At 50.4% G+C, this 16,359-nt stretch overlaps 1 pseudogene and 2 gene segments (V, D, J or C); all 3 read left to right on the top strand.

The window, feature by feature from the left end:
- The first annotated feature begins 231 nt into the window (after nt 1-231).
- Nucleotides 232-885, top strand: LOC123347684. The segment is given in 2 exon segments: nt 232-347; nt 446-885. Coding segments are annotated over 2 exon segments (486 nt in total).
- An 8,630-nt stretch (nt 886-9,515) lies between these two features.
- The window catches only part of LOC123347683, a 31,122-nt gene continuing 24,278 nt past the window's right edge, over nt 9,516-16,359 (top strand). Inside the window, 1 exon segment of the V gene segment in view lies at nt 9,516-9,574. Within this exon segment, the coding sequence occupies nt 9,526-9,574 (49 nt within the window).
- Nucleotides 9,981-10,659, top strand: LOC123348165 (annotated as a pseudogene).

Raw genomic sequence — 16,359 nt, 5'->3', positions numbered from 1 at the left:
CCTAGTGGGGAGCTGCAAAATCGGATTTGTTAAATCGGATGCTTAAAGTCAAATAAAATAAATTGACCTAATGTTGTAGTGTAGACATGCCCTTATCAGCCACACAAAGTAACTGAGTTCCTTCTAGGAAATAATGAATGTGTCTTATAAGGAGCGGAATATGCAAATGGGCGTGAGAGTTTCCTGTTTAAATCTGACTCCCTCACTTGCACGGCTGCACCCGACAGACAATCCGCAGCCCCTGTCTCTGGGCACTCACCAGACAACCCCCCTGAGAACTCTCCTCTCCAAACACGGGACAATGAGGCTTTGGTTGTATCTCGTTCTCATTGCAGCAGCGTTTGAAGGTATTTTCTCCCTTCCCCTGTGTTGTAGCGTCAGTCGGGAGATTGTTATTCTGTTTCCTTAGATACTAATGTTCCCCGTAATTCATCTTCATTCCCAGGTGTCCGGTCCCAGGTGCAGCTGGTGGAGTCCGGAGGGGATGTGAAAAAGCCCGGAGACTCTCTTCGCCTCTCCTGCAAAGCCTCCGGGTTCACCTTCAGCAGCTACAGGATGAGCTGGGTCCGCCAGGCTCCCGGGAAGGGGCTGGAGTGGGTCGCCAGCATTTACAGCACCTGGATATACTACAGTGACTCGGTAAAAGGCCGATTCACCATCTCCAGGGATGATCCCAAGAGTGAGCTGTACCTGCAAATGACCGGCCTGAAGCCCGAGGACACCGCCCGGTATCACTGTGCGAGACACACGGTGCGGGGAATCCCGGCAGGGCTCGTACAAAAACCCGAGCGGCAGAACCGCCCTTCCGCCATGCGCCGCGCGGGGGCAGCACGTCCCCAAACAATCCAGCACCGGGCACGGGAACGGGAGCTACAACCAGAGTGAAGAACAGATCACTGTATCCACACATGACCATGTGGCCATAACAACGGGGGCTTCTTGACTTTACCATGTTCCACTGTGGCCCTTAGCAGACACTGAAGTGAAAATGCGCAGCTCAGCAGGGGAATATTTGGGGATCAACTGTTGTAGGTGTAATAACCAGGACCTGGATTTTCCAAGGTGCCTAATTGTGCTGGGTGTTAAACACCCTATTGCAATGCGTTGGGAACTGGGCACTAATGGTCTTACATTCCTTTGACAAATCACCCACTGCCACCATGGCTCTAATACCTTGTGAAAGCGCCGCTCGGGTTCCGAACCCCTCTGGCATCGATACAAAACAGGTTTGCACCCGATGCTGCCCCGCTCACTGACTGAATAGCCTCCTCTCCAGAGACCTGATCCAAACTCTGCTAAAGGCTCTAGTCTTTCTAGTCCCTTGACGGGACCGTAGCTCGGCCCTTACACCTGGAGGGATGGGAGCGGATTCTCGCCAGCTTTGTGCGGCTGTGTGGTCCGATGGCCCCACACTCACTGGGCGCTGCCCAGACACAGAGTTCGCACCAGACCGACTCCCTCTCCTAGAGCCCCAGGCCAAATAACTCCGAGCATTCAGGGACAGGGGTTGTGTCTCTTATAAGAAGGGGAATATGCAAATCAGGGTGGGAGTTTCCTGTTTAAATCTGTGCCTCTCTGCCCAGACTGCACCCAGAGACACAATCCGCAGCCCCTGGGTCTGTGCAGTGACCAGCCAGTGCCTGAGAACTTTCCTCTCCAGCACCGGGAACATGAGAGTTTGCACCCACTTAGTTTTCATTGTAGCACCTCTGGAAGGTACGTTATCCTCTGAATGCCCTGCAGTATATTGAGTTATTGATTCTAAAACCGATGTCTTTGTAACCTGTCTGTATTTCCAGGTGCCCGGTCCCAGGTCCAGCTGGTGGAGTCCGGAGGGGATGTGAAAAAGTCCGGAGACTCTCTCCGCCTCTCCTGCAAAGCCTCCGGGTTCACCGTCAGAGAGAACTTGACAAGCTGGGCCCGTCAGGCTCCTGTCAGGGGCCTGTTGTGTATCTCTCGTGTAAGCTACTGGGCTGGCAGTACTGTAAACTCCGCCAGCTCATCCAAGGCCGATTTACCACCTCCAGGGACAATCCAACGACCTGCTGTATCTGCAACTGACCGGCCTGAAGCCCGAGGACACCGCCTGGTATCACTGTGCGGGACACACAGTGCAGGGAAGCCGGGCTGAGCTCAGACAAGAACCTCCCATTGTGGTCAGTAGGGAAAGTCCCAGCTGCCGCGTGGCCACACTTGCGAGTTAGAGCGCATTAAAGCAGCCCGGGCGCTCTAACTCAGGACGCGTCACACTGGCAAGGCACGTAGAGCACTTGGACTGCAGGGCTGGTGCACTCCTGGTTCTCTACCTCGGCGAGAGGAATCACGTTTGATGCACCCCTGCTGGAGTGCCGCAGAGCCAGTGTGGATGCCCTGGTCTATTAATGCGCTCTGATCGGCCTCCAGAAGTGTCCCACAAAGCCCGTTCTAGCCACTCTGGTCATCACTTTGAACTCTACTGCCCTGGCCTCAGGTGACCAACCCTCAGATCCGCCCTTTAAATTCTCTGGGAATTTTGAAAATCCCCTTCCTGTTTGCTCAGCCAGGCTGTCATAAATAAACAGATCAGAGTTAAGGTCTCTTTTCCCTGGAAAGGGTTAACAAGCTCAGTAACCTGAGAAACACCTGACCAGAGGACCAATCAAGGAACAGGATAATTTCAAATCTCTGTGGAGGGAAGCCTTTGTCTGTGTTTTTTGCTCAGAGCTCTCTTTGGATCTAAGAGAGGTCAGTCATGTCTCCAAGTTCTCCTGGAGTAGTTTCTACTATTTAATAGTGAGTATTAATTAGAAAGGCAGATTAGTCTTTTGAGTTGCTTTCTATATTTGCAATTGTGTGTTTGCTAAAGGAAATTCTTTATTCCTGTTTGCTGATATTGCTTTTACTGAGAGAGGGGGACGGGGAATTCTCTCCAGAGATTGATAAGTTTAGACCCTGTGTATTGTTCCAGCTTGGTTACAGAGACAGTGACTTTCTTTTTATTCTTTAATAAATTCTTTTCTATTAAGGACTTGGTTGGTCTTTCCTTGGGTGGATTCTCAGGGAAAGGGGAGGGGGAGGTATCCCTCTGTAGTTAGATCCCGGTGTCTCTCCTAGGAAAAGGGAGTGGGGAGGAAGCACGGGGGAATGGTTTATTTCTCCTGGGTGTAAGAACTCCATGGATTTGGGGCTCTTGGAATCCCCTAGGATTTTGGGGAAGGACTGTGTCCCAATCCACGTATCTGATTGGGTGGTGGCAGCTTTTACTAGATCTAAACTAGGATTTTAGTTTAGAGGGAAACCAGTGCAGGTCCCCACATTGGAACCCAACAGCTCCAAGTGGGGGTGAGACCTATGACACAGGCGTGGAGTGCTCTCAGCGCATCTTTCCAGGTGACCAGGCCTCCACATGCCAGGCAATCCTCAGTATGGAGCAATGGCGAGGTGCTGGACTTTGTCAGTGTCTGGAGGAAGAAAGCTGTCCAGTCCCAGCTGGGCTTCAGCCAGAGGAATTATGATGCCTTCGGGCAGATATCAAGGGCCATGATGGAAAGGAGTCATGACCGGGACACACTGCAGTGCAGGATTAAAGTGAAGGAGCTGCAGAATGCCTGCCACAAAGCCCACGAGGCAAACCACTGCTCTGGTGCTGTCCTCACGACCTGCCATTTCTACAAAGAGCTGGACGCGATACTGGGGGCCACCCCACCTCCACTCCGAGTAAAAAAAAAAAAAAAAAAAGAGTACCACCATGGACACTTCAGAGCCCAGTGCAACAAGGCAAGAGGAGGAGGAAAGCAGGAGCGAAGGTGCTGAGGAGGAGGAAGACAGCCCGGCATCCCTAGACGCATGCAGCCAGGAGCTGTTCTCAAGCCAGGAGGAAGGTAGCCAGTCGTGGTGTCTGGTGCTCAGGGAAGAACAAACACCAGAGGAGGTGCCCGGTAAGCGGCTTTTATTTTGGGAAGGAAGTTGTTCAGTGTGGGCTCTTGGGGCGAGGAGGGTTAGGGCTGCATGCCTGCCTAGATGGGGAATAGGGAGTTGATGTGCTCTCTCACATTGCGGTAATCGGCCTCAGTGATCTCTTCAAAGGTCTCATGTAGAACTTGGGCAATGTGCTTGCGCAGGTTCCTTGGGAGAGCCGCTGTGGTCCTTGTCCCAGTCAGGCTAACATGTCCAGGCCACTGTGCCGTGAGGGGCGGGGGGACCATTGCGGCACACAGGCAAGCTGCATATGCGCCAGGGCGGAAGGCTCATTGCAGTAGAAGATCCTCCCTTGCTTCCCAAGTCACCCTCAGCAGCGAGATATCTTCCAGGACTAACTCATCCTGTGGAAAATGTGGGGACAGTGTTCAGTATAGGGGCCCCCTGCCACTGTTGGCTCTCCCCATGGCACAGAAACCCAGAGGATAGTATGGCTGTGAAACAATCAATCCACCTTGACCCTGTGCTTACTCACCATTTTGGGGCTCCTGTGGGTTATGTGCACTCGCTATGGGACGGGCAAATTATGCTATAGTGTAGACTGTGCTGGACCTTAAGTATGGGGGAATCATTGCTCTGTCTGGTGTGAACAATGCTGCCTCTGTTAAGAGTTGCATTTTGCCTTTGCAGATGCAACCTTGAAACATCAGTCATCTGTGTTATCACCAGCCGAGAGGCTTCTAAGAATTAGGAAGAGGCCACGTAGATGCAAAGAAGACATGCTGCATGAAGTAATGCAGCAGTCCCTTAATGAGAATCTAAAAGCACAGGAGTTGAGGGAGAGTGAAAGGAGAATTCACCAGCAGAATGAGGAGTGACAGCACAAAAGCACGGTGCTCCGGCAGAAAAGCACGGAGTGGCTGATAAGCATCATGGAGCACCAAGCGGACTCGATCCAGGCACTTGTAGCCATGAAGGCAGAGCACTACCATGCCCGCCCCCTCCCCCTCCCCCTCCCCCCCCCCCAGCCCTTGTCCCAAAACTCTTTCCCTTGTGCCCCTATGTCACCTCCAACCCACTTTCCCCAACATCCGGGTTCTTATCACCACCAACTGCCTCCAACACCTGTAGCTTCACCACTCAGACCTGCAAACTACGACCCTTCCCCACTGCACTCAACCCTCATCACCATGAATTAGCCAGCCTGAAGTGCAGCACTCACTGCTCAGCACTCCAGAGCTGAAGGCTGAATAGGAGAAGAGGACATACACAAACCTGTGATTGTACCATTCCCCACCCCACCCCCTTCCCTCATTCCACACAGCACAGATGTGTCATGCCCTTTCTGTTTCCCAAGCAGTTGTGTTTCTTTTCAACAAATGGATTTTTTGGCTTTGAAAACATTCTTTATTGTTGCATAAAGTAGAAGATACCTTAGCCCAGGAAAGCAACAGGCACTGCAAGTCAGTGTAGCAAGCACAGATTCCTACTAATGTTGGAACCAGTGCACTTCACTCCCATGCAGGGCATCAGACTTTACAGGTCGCTTTCAGCCTCAAATTGCTCCCTCAAGGCATCCCTAATCCTTGCAGCCCCGCGCTGGGCCCCTCCAATAGCCCTGCTCTCTGGCTGTTCAAATTCAGCCTCCAGGTGTTGAACCTCTGAGTTCCATGCCTGAGTGAATCTTTCACCCTTCCCTTCACAAGAGGGTACAGCACACGGCTATCAGTGCGCGGAAGTTGTCATCGACCAGGTCCAGCTTCCCATACAGACAGCACCAGCAGCCCTTTAAATAGCCAAAAGCACACTCCACAGTCATTCTGCACCAGCTCAGCCTGTTGTTGATCATGCAGAAATGACACTGAGTCTTTGACAGGCGAAGGTCCATGACCTCACTAATATTGGGCAACACCCTTCATTCCTCAATCCCACCAATAGTCTCACTATAATTAGTCAGATTTGGTATTTTATCCATAGCTAGGAGTCTGCCCAGGGCTCTTCTACTAATCAGATAGCTCTGAGAGATTTCTGCGTCAATCACAATTGATGACCCTATGAGGGAAGCATCCTCTGCACCATAATTAGCTCTGGTTTAGCGATAACTCCGTTGCAAACTGGTGAAGACATTTGCATTGATATTTTGAGCAACAGCCAAAAAGTTTCCAGCATCAGGTTTATGAACACTGGGCGTGACACAAATGATGTTGTACTTAGTGGGGTGGCATCCACTGAGTTGTAAAGGCCTTTTGCATCAGGCCCTCCAAGGATTAAAGTCGCTTTTCATACACTAGAGATTTTTGAAAAATCTCAGCCCTAGGCTGTGTACAGGATGGTCTCACAGGCATGAGGCCTTAAACTCAACTGGGTCCTCTTGGTGCTATTGTAACACAAACAATATTAGCCTGAAACCTTTTCTATCAGTGACGCGACAGGTTGAAATTCACCAGTCTGAGCTCAGCCTCAAGGGCTGAAGCCACTTTTTCTAGCTGGGTAGTTACACAAACCCCATCAATACAGCACTGCGGCACCTCAAACATGAATTTATCCTCATATCCATGAAACCCTGTGAAAGTAGAACGAATTAGATTGTACAAATAGAATGGATGAAAGAAATGCTGTATGTTCCTTTAAGCAGGAATAAGGAACGTTGAAATATAGTTCTCAGGAAGAGAAACATTAAGGTATGAAACAATGGGTCCACTTAAGCTAATGGTGGGACATTAACAGAAGACTGGTAATAGTTAGTAAGGAAATAAGATACGTATATCTAGCCTCAGGTAAACTTATCAGTTCTGCTTCCTTTTGTTATCTTAAGTTTACTCCTTTTATCTGTATAAATAAGATAGTTTGAGTCCTGCATGGTGCTCACATTCTCTGGGTGTATTAACAGAGCGCTGTGCTAATAAACAGAGTGGTCTGACAAACAGAGTGATCCTGAATCTGACTTTGATACCTGCAATGGGGAGAAGTATCATTCTCTCCTTTTTACAGGTGACAAAAGGCAGCACTAGGGACCAGATGTTACCCGGTATCTACATAGTTGAAGGTGAGATTCAGTCTCCTAAATCACTTTGGCATTTCAATGCTGAGCACAGCAATGTCTCAACACCTTGAAAAATCTGGACCTAAAGGCCAGTTTGTCAAAGTATTTAGGTGACAGAAAAATCAGACAGGCCCTTTGTGGGATTTTCAGAATCAGATGGGTGCCTAACTCCCATAGATTTCAATAGAAGTTAGGTACTTAGAACCTATCTGCTTCTTTATTTTCCTCAATATTTTCAATAGCCAGGTCCCAATAAATAAAGGCTGGGCTTGGCAGATGGCCTAAGGTTTAGGGGTTCAAACTGCACTACAAAAAACAATTAAATGAAATCAGTGTCCCTAACTCCTTTAGGTCACTTTCTTAGAGTCAGGGATTGCAGGGCATAGTCTGAGCTCTGGCATAACACAGGCCTGACAATTTTATCAATTTGAGACTCTCGGCCTGGCTGATCCTATGCTCCCAAGTGGCTTCCCATTGCAAATTATACCTTTGCCATGAATTTTCCACCCCAATCACTACATTGATGTTAAGCATTTGAGGTTGACGTGCCAGGCTCTGTGTGGATTCTTTAGTCCAAGGATTCTAATTCAAGCTTTAGTTTCCAAAGGTGTGAATTAAACAGATACAATTATTTTCCTGCAAGTGTGTGTATAGACCAACCCTGAGTCCTGTGCTTTAACCACAAGCCCGTCCAGTTGCTCTTTATACACCACAAACAAGCCTTGAGGCAAATTCAGGGAGGAAGCCGCCTGTTTAAAGCCAAGGTGCCTAGAAACCCTTCCAGACTACACCCCTTTCTGCAGCCCCTGGGTCTAGTTCTCTTCATTTGCCATCACGCTCTCCCCATGGAGATCCCTTCTCTTGCTCTCTGCTCCCTCTCTCTCAGGTGCGTTCTTGTTCCCTAGAGTTATGTCAATAAACAATTACATTCTATATTGTACTATGCACTGGGCACGTTACCGGTATGTTTGGTGTTCACAGGTGTCCGGTGTGATGTGGAGCTGGTGGAGTCTGGTGGACGACCCAAAAAACATGAGAGTCCCCAAAACTCTCCTGCAAAGCCTCTGGGTTCCCTTTCAGCAGCTCCTGGATGGACTGGGTGCGTCAGGCTCCCGGGAAAGGGCTGCAGTGGGTAGCCTGGTTTAGGTCTGATTCGGGGGAAATCTGCTATACAAACTGGGTCAAAGGGTGAGTCACCATCTCCAGGGACAATCCCAACAACCTGCTGTATCTGCAACTGACCGGCCTGAAGCCCGAGGGCACCGCCCGGTATCACTGTGGGAAAGGCAATGAGCAGAAATCCACTCACAGCCATGTAAACCCCTGGGACAGCACAGGGAGAGGCTGTCACTTGCTCACAGTTAAGAATGAGATTTTCCCCCGAGCTGACTACAGGAGTTAGATGCACAATTTGGGATTCCAGCTCACTTTGGTGGCTTTGAAATTCTTAGCCTAACTGGCCAGCTACAAGACAAGCGACATTCTTGGCCACACTGAACATTGGTTTGTTAATACATAAGACGCACACAGACATTGCTACATACTCAAGACATTGAAGAGGACTCTCTAGATTCATATCATTTAGGGGCAGGTCAGGATATTACAAGCATCTAGTCTCGCCTCCTGTTTGTGGATAACACGTACCTATAACATAACCACACCTGCTCACTGACTGTCCCTGGCAAACCTGCTCCTTCACTTCGCACCCATCCTCCTCGTGCAGCAAGCGGCCAGACAACAGCAGCGGCAGGTGCTTCCGAGAGAAGTTTCTTGTGAATAATGGACTTTTCGCAGATCAATGAAAATCCCTGGAAACAGTTCTGAAACCAAATCAGCCATCAGATAAAAATCCCCCCCCTCCGCCCTCCTGCCCCATGGGTTACAGGAGACAAAAATAAGCAAGTTACATTAACCTAAAGGAAGAAAAGGAGGGACCGTTTTCTCTGTTTATCAGACCCGCATGGGGGCAGCAGACTGTCATGTTCGATTATGAAGCATTTCTTCCCAAAGACCGAACCCGGGGACACTCACAGGGAATCATTGAAAATTCCACCCTTAGGTGCTGAGGACAAAGCGAGGGTTTGCTCAGCCAAAGCCCTTTCCAGTCAGCGGGAGCTGAGCACCCAGCGCTCCTCGGAGGGTCTGAAAATCACAGGACTCGTCCGTATTCCACCAGTGAAGGGCGCTAGTGTTTACACGTTCATTGATTCTGTTATTTCAGTTTCATATCCTGGGTGTTACATTTTGATAGGCCAGTATTACGCATCTTAATATTGGATTTTACCAATAATCTGTAAGCCCGTATTTAAGTACCACTGAGGTCAGTGTGATTTAGTGTTTTCCTGGATTGGCGCCTAAATTTCATTCATTTGCTCTGGCGTCCTCCATGACTGGGTCCCTCTAAACTCCGAGGTCATTTATTTGTAACGGCGCGTGAAGCTGAGGTTTAGTCAAATGATTTAGCAACACCCACATGCAAATGAAGAAGGGAAATTGGCTGATAAAGGCGAGCAGGCGACCCTCACCGAAGAGCTGCCAGCAGAGGAAGGGTTACTGCTTTGCAGTCCACCAGGTTGGTGTGGAGAATGAAAATGATCTGTCTGGGGTTCTTCGTCTTTTTGGCAGCTTTCTCAGGTGAGTGGATGAACCCACAGGTGTCTGGTTAGGACGGCTAGGCTAGGGCAGGGGAAATGGTTTTAAGGCTAAGACGTAGCAGAGGGATTCAGGAATTCTGGATTCCAAATCTTAGAGCTTTAAACAAATCACATAGGATAGAATTTTAAAGCCATCAAGAGGATTTTGATACACAATTTTCATTATTTTTAATGGGAACTAGGTGTCAAAATCCCTTAGACAGCTTGAAAAATCTCAGGCTGGGTTTGTGCCTCAGTTTCCCCTCTGCAGAATGGTCAGACCTGCACTTCCCGCCTTCCCCGCAGTGCGGGGTGGATCAATTCGTCATTACCCACAAGCAGATCAGATACTGCCATAAGTAGGGCAATGGAAGGACTTGGATAAACCTGGGAAGAGGAGGAAAAGAATGGAATTAACTATGTTTTTATTGTTGTTTATTTAAAGGTGTCAGCTCCCAGATCCAGCTGACTCAGTCCGGGGCAGAAATCAAGAAGCCTGGAGAGTCTGCGAAGGTGACATGTAAAACCTCCAGCTACACCTTTACCAGCTACAATATTAACTGGTTGCGTCAGGCTCCCGGGAAAGCACTGGAGTGGATCGGATATATCACCCCCAGCAGTGGTGGCACTGGCTATGCCCAGGCCTTCCAGGGGCGATTCACCATCACCAGGGACACCTCCATAAGCACGGCCTATCTGCAGCTGGGCAGCCTGAGAACCGAGGACACGGCCACGTATTACTGTGCTAGATACACACAGTGACACAAACCACAGCTACAGCCATTCAAAAACCCTCAGTGAGAGAACCCAGGTCTCCTGCTAACACTGCAGCCTTTAGTCACCCCAGAGAGCATTTGCTCGTGTAAACAGATTGCGGGTAATTTCCCCCAAATATCTTAGGTTCCTCACTCACTTAAGCCTCATGATAAATACATTTTTTTCTGTCTCCTAAGTCACTTCTCAAAATATGAATTAGGCTCCTGTGACACAGTCATTTGTCACAGCAGCAAAACGCTCCTGGGTGAATGGCCTAAGCACCAGGCTATGGGGTATTTTGGGGAGGGGTCTTTCAATCTCTCCTCTTGAAGCTGTTCCACTGTGACTAATTTAATACTCATGAGGCCTGAAAGAGAATGGGGGTGTCTGCACCCCAATGTCACCCTCCCCTTGACAGTGGAAGATGTGGGCTCAAATCGCGGTTCCAAATCAGGTAGGGGGAGGGAATTTAACTGGCTCTACCATGTGCTAGGCACGTGCTCTAACCACTACGCTAAAAGCTAAGGGAAGCACCAACGAATCCTTCTCTGGCATAAGGGTTTTGGGCCGTGGGGAGTTAAGTAACAGCGGTGGCACCTGACTCCAGGAGAGGGCTGTGAATCCCAACTGGAGCTAGGCACCTAACTCCCTTGAACAGGTGGGACTTAGGACCCAACCCCTCCTCAGCATCTCCTAGCAGGGAGGTCAGACAGCGCCCCACTCAGTGCGTTTTCATCAATTGGCTTTGAAATTCACATACGTGGCCAGCTGCTAGGCAAGTTCTCATTGCTGGCTGTGCATGTAATTGTTTCTTTGTCTGTTAATTCAGACAGACCAGAGCGAGTCTGTCCATACAGAGCAAACTCCAGGGCTTCTTGGAGTCCCACGTTCCAAAGCGAGAAATGAACATCTCGTCCAATCCCCCGCACCGCACCTCTTCGGCGGGTTCCGATCAAACCTTCTTCCCCTGCTGCTGTGACAAGGCTGGCTCTGGGATCCTAGCCTGCCAGATCACAGAGGTGACAGACACATAAACCGGGGGGAGAGGGAAAGAGAAAATATGTGACTTTTAGAGAGAGATTTGCCAGAGGTTAATAGAAATCCCCAGAGCCACTTGTGAAATCGAGGGATATATTTTAGGCTGCCAAGAGACAAAACACTCTCAAAATGAACTAAAGCTGAAGGAAGGTCTGTAGCCACGTGATGGCAGGAAAATGTTCTGTGTGAGACTGGGGGGAAATATTTCCTAACAAGGGACCCCGGGAACACTGAGGGGATTTTCTCCTCCCCCTCCCGTACATAAGGCCGGGACTTTCAAAGCCAAGGTTTGGTCACAAACCAGACTTGTGAAATGGTTGGCAAGTGAGAACCCAGCACTCCTAGGAGGTTGGAAATCACAGCTCACCTGCACATTTCACCAAAGGAGAGTGCTCCTGTTCATAGCTTCAGTCATTGCATTTTCCCCATATCCCCGGGGTATTACACTGTAGTAACCCGATATGATGCATCTTAATATTCCAGCTTCCCCTTAACTCTAAACTCAAACCAAAGTCCCCTTGATATCAACATAGAATCATAGAAGCAGCAAAGAATCCTGTGGCACCTTATAGACTAACAGACGTTTTGCAGCATGAGCTTTCGTGGGTGAATACCCACTTCTTCGGATGCAAGCAGTGGAAATTTCCAGAAGAAGTGGGTATTCACCCACGAAAGCTCATGCTGCAAAACGTCTGTTAGTCTATAAGGTGCCACAGGATTCTTTGCTGCTTCTACAGAACCAGACTAACACGGCTACCCCTCTGATACTTGACACCATAGAATCATAGAATCTCAAGGTTGGAAGGGACCTCAGGAGGTCATCTTGTCCAACCCCCTGCTCAAAGCAGGACCAACCCCAACTAAATCATCCCAGCCAGGGCTTTGTTAAGCCTGACCTTAAAAACATGCTTCCTGCGTTCCTGAATGGGGGCATGAATCCCCTGCAATGGCCCCATCAGTCTGTCAGTCTCGGCTCTGAGGTCATTTATTTGCCAAGTTCGGTGCAGCTGCGGTTTATTCAAATGCTTTAGCAATGGCCACATGCAAATGAAGTAGGAAAACGTCCCGATAAAGGAGAGCGACTGATCCTCTCTGGAAATCTGCTGGGCAGCCAGACAGTTGCTGCTGTTACACCGCACAGGGTGGCTGGGTAGAATAAAAATGACATGTCTGGGGTTCCTTGTCCTTTTGGCAGCGTTCTCGGGTAAGTGGCGTAAATGTACAGACAGCTAGTTAGGACAGCTGGGGTAGCACAGGGAGGTGAGGGCTTTAGGGTTAAGATAAAACCAGGACTCAATAATTCTTTGAATGAGTCATTTAATGTGAAAAGTTATCTAGGGGATTTGGATGCCAATTTCATATTGGTTTTCAGGTGAAATAGGTGTCAAATTCCCTTGGGCGGCTTGGAAATTGTCAGGCTGGGTCTCTCTGTGCCTCAGTTTCTTGTCAGTGAAAGGATGATAACAAGCACTTCCCTATCTCACCGGGGTATTCTGGGAATAAAGTCCTGAATACCCCAGATCACATAATTCTAAGGGGGTGGGGCAATGGAAGGACCTGGATAAATCTGGGAAGAGGAAGGGAGGGGGAGAGAAATGAATCGTATTTTCCTTCCTTATTGTTACTCATTTTCAGGTGTCAGCTCCCAGATCCAGCTGACTCAGTCCAGGGCAGAAATCAAGAAGCCTGGAGAGTCTGCGAAGGTGACATGTAAAACCTCCGGCTACACCTTTACCAGCTACACCATTAGCTGGGTGCGGCAGGCTCCCGGGAAAGCACTGGAGTGGATCGGATACATTAATCCTAGCGATGGTGGCACTAGCTATGCCCAGGCCTTCCAGGGGCGATTCACCAGCACCAGGGACACCTCCATAAGCACGGCCTATCTGCAGCTGGGCAGCCTGAGAACCGAGGACACGGCCACGTATTACTGTGCTAGGGACACAGTGACACAAACCACAGCTACAGCCATTCAAAAACCCTCAGTGAGAGAACCCAGGTGTCCTGCTAACACTGCAGCCCTCAGCCACCCCGGGGAATGGTTACCCCTGTGAAGAGACCCTGGGTAATTATCCCCAAGTGACTCAGTGAAAGCTAATGGGATTTAGAACCTTAAGAGCCTAAATCACTTTTCAGGAAATGACTCTGTTCCCCGGACACAGTCACATTTAACTGGAGGAGAAGGGGACCAGAACCATCCCAGCCCTTGGAGACGCTGGGTGTGCCAGGAAGAAGCTGCAGGAAACGTGTGTCTGCCACAGGATTGGACCCGTTGCCAGGGTGTTGTCCCCCCGCCTTCACCCCCAGCTCCGGAAGGGAAGGGAGCCCCGGCTATCGGAACCTGGTAGCGACCCTCGCTGGGAGTGAGAGGAGGAGCCGAAGGACCCACCACACACAGGCTCCTTTAACTCCGTGTGTGGGAGGAGAGAGCCCTGGGGGAAGGGGGGCACCCAGGGAGTGCTAAGGAGGGAGGGCAGAGTGGGGGAGGGGGGCTGAAAGAACCCCACGTCCCTTCTCAGTTCAGGGGGGGTTGGGTCCGAACGTTCCACACATTCTTCGCCCACCCCTCGGAATCGGAGGGCAAGAAATTTGATCGCTCAGGGAAGTAGTTTGTGTCTCTTATAAGGAGCGGGATATGCAGATAGGAGTGACACTTCCTGTTTAAATCTCTCTCTCTCTCTCTGCCCAGGATGCACCCAGAGAGACAATCCGCAGCCTCCACTGTCTGTGCAGTTACCGACTAATCCCCTAAGAGCTTTTCCCTCCAACTCCAGGGAAAATGAGACTTTAGCACCATTTACTGTTCATTCGCTTCTCGGCTCCTTGGAGCTAAGATCAAAAGCATAGTTCTGGAAGGTATCTTCTCCCCTGGAAAGCATTGGTGAGGCAAGGGAGCAGTCTATTAAAGTTATTACTATTAATATCATTTATAATATCTTTCTATTCCCAGGTGCCCGGTCGCAGATCCAGTCCCTGGACCCCCAAGTTTATGTGAAAAAGCCCAGAGACTCTGTCCGCCTTTCCTGAAAACCCACCGGGTTCACCCTCAGCAGCTACTGGATGAGCTGGGTCCACCAGGCCCCTGGGAACAGACTGGAGTGGATCAGGGAAATACACCCAACTTCAACTACCATCAACTATGCCCAGCTCTTGAAGGCAGGGCCGGCATTAGGCCAATTCAACCAATTCCCCTGAATCGGGCCCCGACCCAGCACGTTGTACCGGCAAGAGCTGATGCGCTGTACCAGGGTGGCCCGGCTTCCCCAGGGGGCAATTTAAAGGGCCTGGGGCTCCCAGCAGGGGCTGGAGCCCCAGGCCCTTTAAATAGCCCCCAGAGCCCTGAGATAGTGGGGAGCTCCAGCTGCCTCTGCCACCCTGGTCCTTTAAATAGCCGCCCGAGCCCTGCTGCTTCCCCAGGGCTCCCTCAGCTATTTACAGGGCCAGGGCGGTGGAAGCAGGGAAGCCCCGGGCTGCTGCTGCTACCTCAGTGGGGGAGGGAGGAGGAGGGGACACTCACCATACAGGGTGGGCTGTACCCCCTGTACCCACACCCCTTGCCCACAGCCAGTCCCTGCTGCACCCCTGCCAGCACCAGCCCTGCACCTCCTGCCCTGCCTGCACCAGCCCCTGTCTGCAGCCAGTCCTGCACCCCCTGTCCTGCCTGCACCAGCCCCTGTCTCCAGCCAGCCCCGCACCCCCTGCCCACAGCCAGCCCCTGCCACACTCCCTGCTGTGCCCACAACAGCCCCACACCCCCTGCCCGCACCAGCCAACCCCTGCCGCACCTCCCTGCCTGAAGCCAGCCAGTTCTGCACTCCTCTGTCTCCAGCCCTGCCAACCCCTGCAGCACCCCCCTGTGGCCCTGCCTGAAGCCAGCCAGCCCGCCCCACACATCCCTGTCTCCAGCCAGCCCCACACCCCTTGCCCTGCCTGCAGCCAGACCCTACCTCCAGTCAGCCCCTGCCCTGCCTCCAGCCAGCCCCATGTCCACTGGTGCCCTGCAGTTCCCAGGGCAGTAACCCTGCACACCTGCTTCAATGAGGGGGGCAGGGAGCAGCTGGGACCCACACATGTGCACACCCTAGGGCGACCAGACAGAAAATGTGAAAAATCGGGACGGGGGTGGGGGGTAATAGGAGCCTATATAGGAAAGAGACCCAAAGATTGGGACTGTCCCTATAAAATCTGGTCACCCTAGCACACCCCCAGGGAGTGGCGGGGACCCACACATGTGAAACGTAGCTCATCTCTGGTTCAGGCCCATCTTTTAAAAAAAGAACTTTAGGTAGGGTTAACATACATCTGTATTTTACAGACATGTCCGGCTTTTTGGTTCTTAAATCGCCATCCGGGAGGAAAATACGGATGTACGGTAACCCTATTGGTACAAAAAATACATACTGTGGCACATCCCTTAAATCAGAACTTTTTATAGGGAACCCGTTGCTAAGAAATGAAAGGCTTTTTTTTACGTTTTTTCTTTTAGTCATCCCTGCCGGGGCCCCGCCGAAAATGTTCAAATTGGGCCCCGCACTTCCAAAAACCGGCCCTGCTTCAAAGGACGCTTCACCATCTCCAGGGACAACCCCAACAACCTGCTGTATCTGCAACTGACCGGCCTGAAGCCCGAGGACACCGCCCGCTATCACTGGGCTAGGAACACAGTGAGCAGATTAAAGCTATTAAACACAGAACAAAAACCGAGCTGAAATGGTACAACTTTAGCAACACACCGCAGAGGGCAGCAGTGAACTACAATTAAATGCTGTTATATTAAATCATTTAAGGCATTAGTATTAAAGAGTGTGTTTGTGTTCATATCAGCAGGTAAATATTTAGGGATTTCCATGTGTTTTAGTGATATGAGACAAACATTCTTTCAGCTCTTGAATAGCCACTGGCATTACTGAGAATTAAGTGTGAAGTTAAATCCATGGCACTACGAATTGTGCTGAACTGGAAGTGGAGTCCTGCACAGAGATGGGGTTAAGA

This window comes from Mauremys mutica, chromosome 13, assembly GCF_020497125.1.
Source record: "Mauremys mutica isolate MM-2020 ecotype Southern chromosome 13, ASM2049712v1, whole genome shotgun sequence".
Taxonomy (NCBI): Eukaryota; Metazoa; Chordata; order Testudines; family Geoemydidae; genus Mauremys; species Mauremys mutica.
Note: the sequence above shows the minus strand (reverse complement) of the source record. Positions and strands in the feature narration are given on the sequence as shown.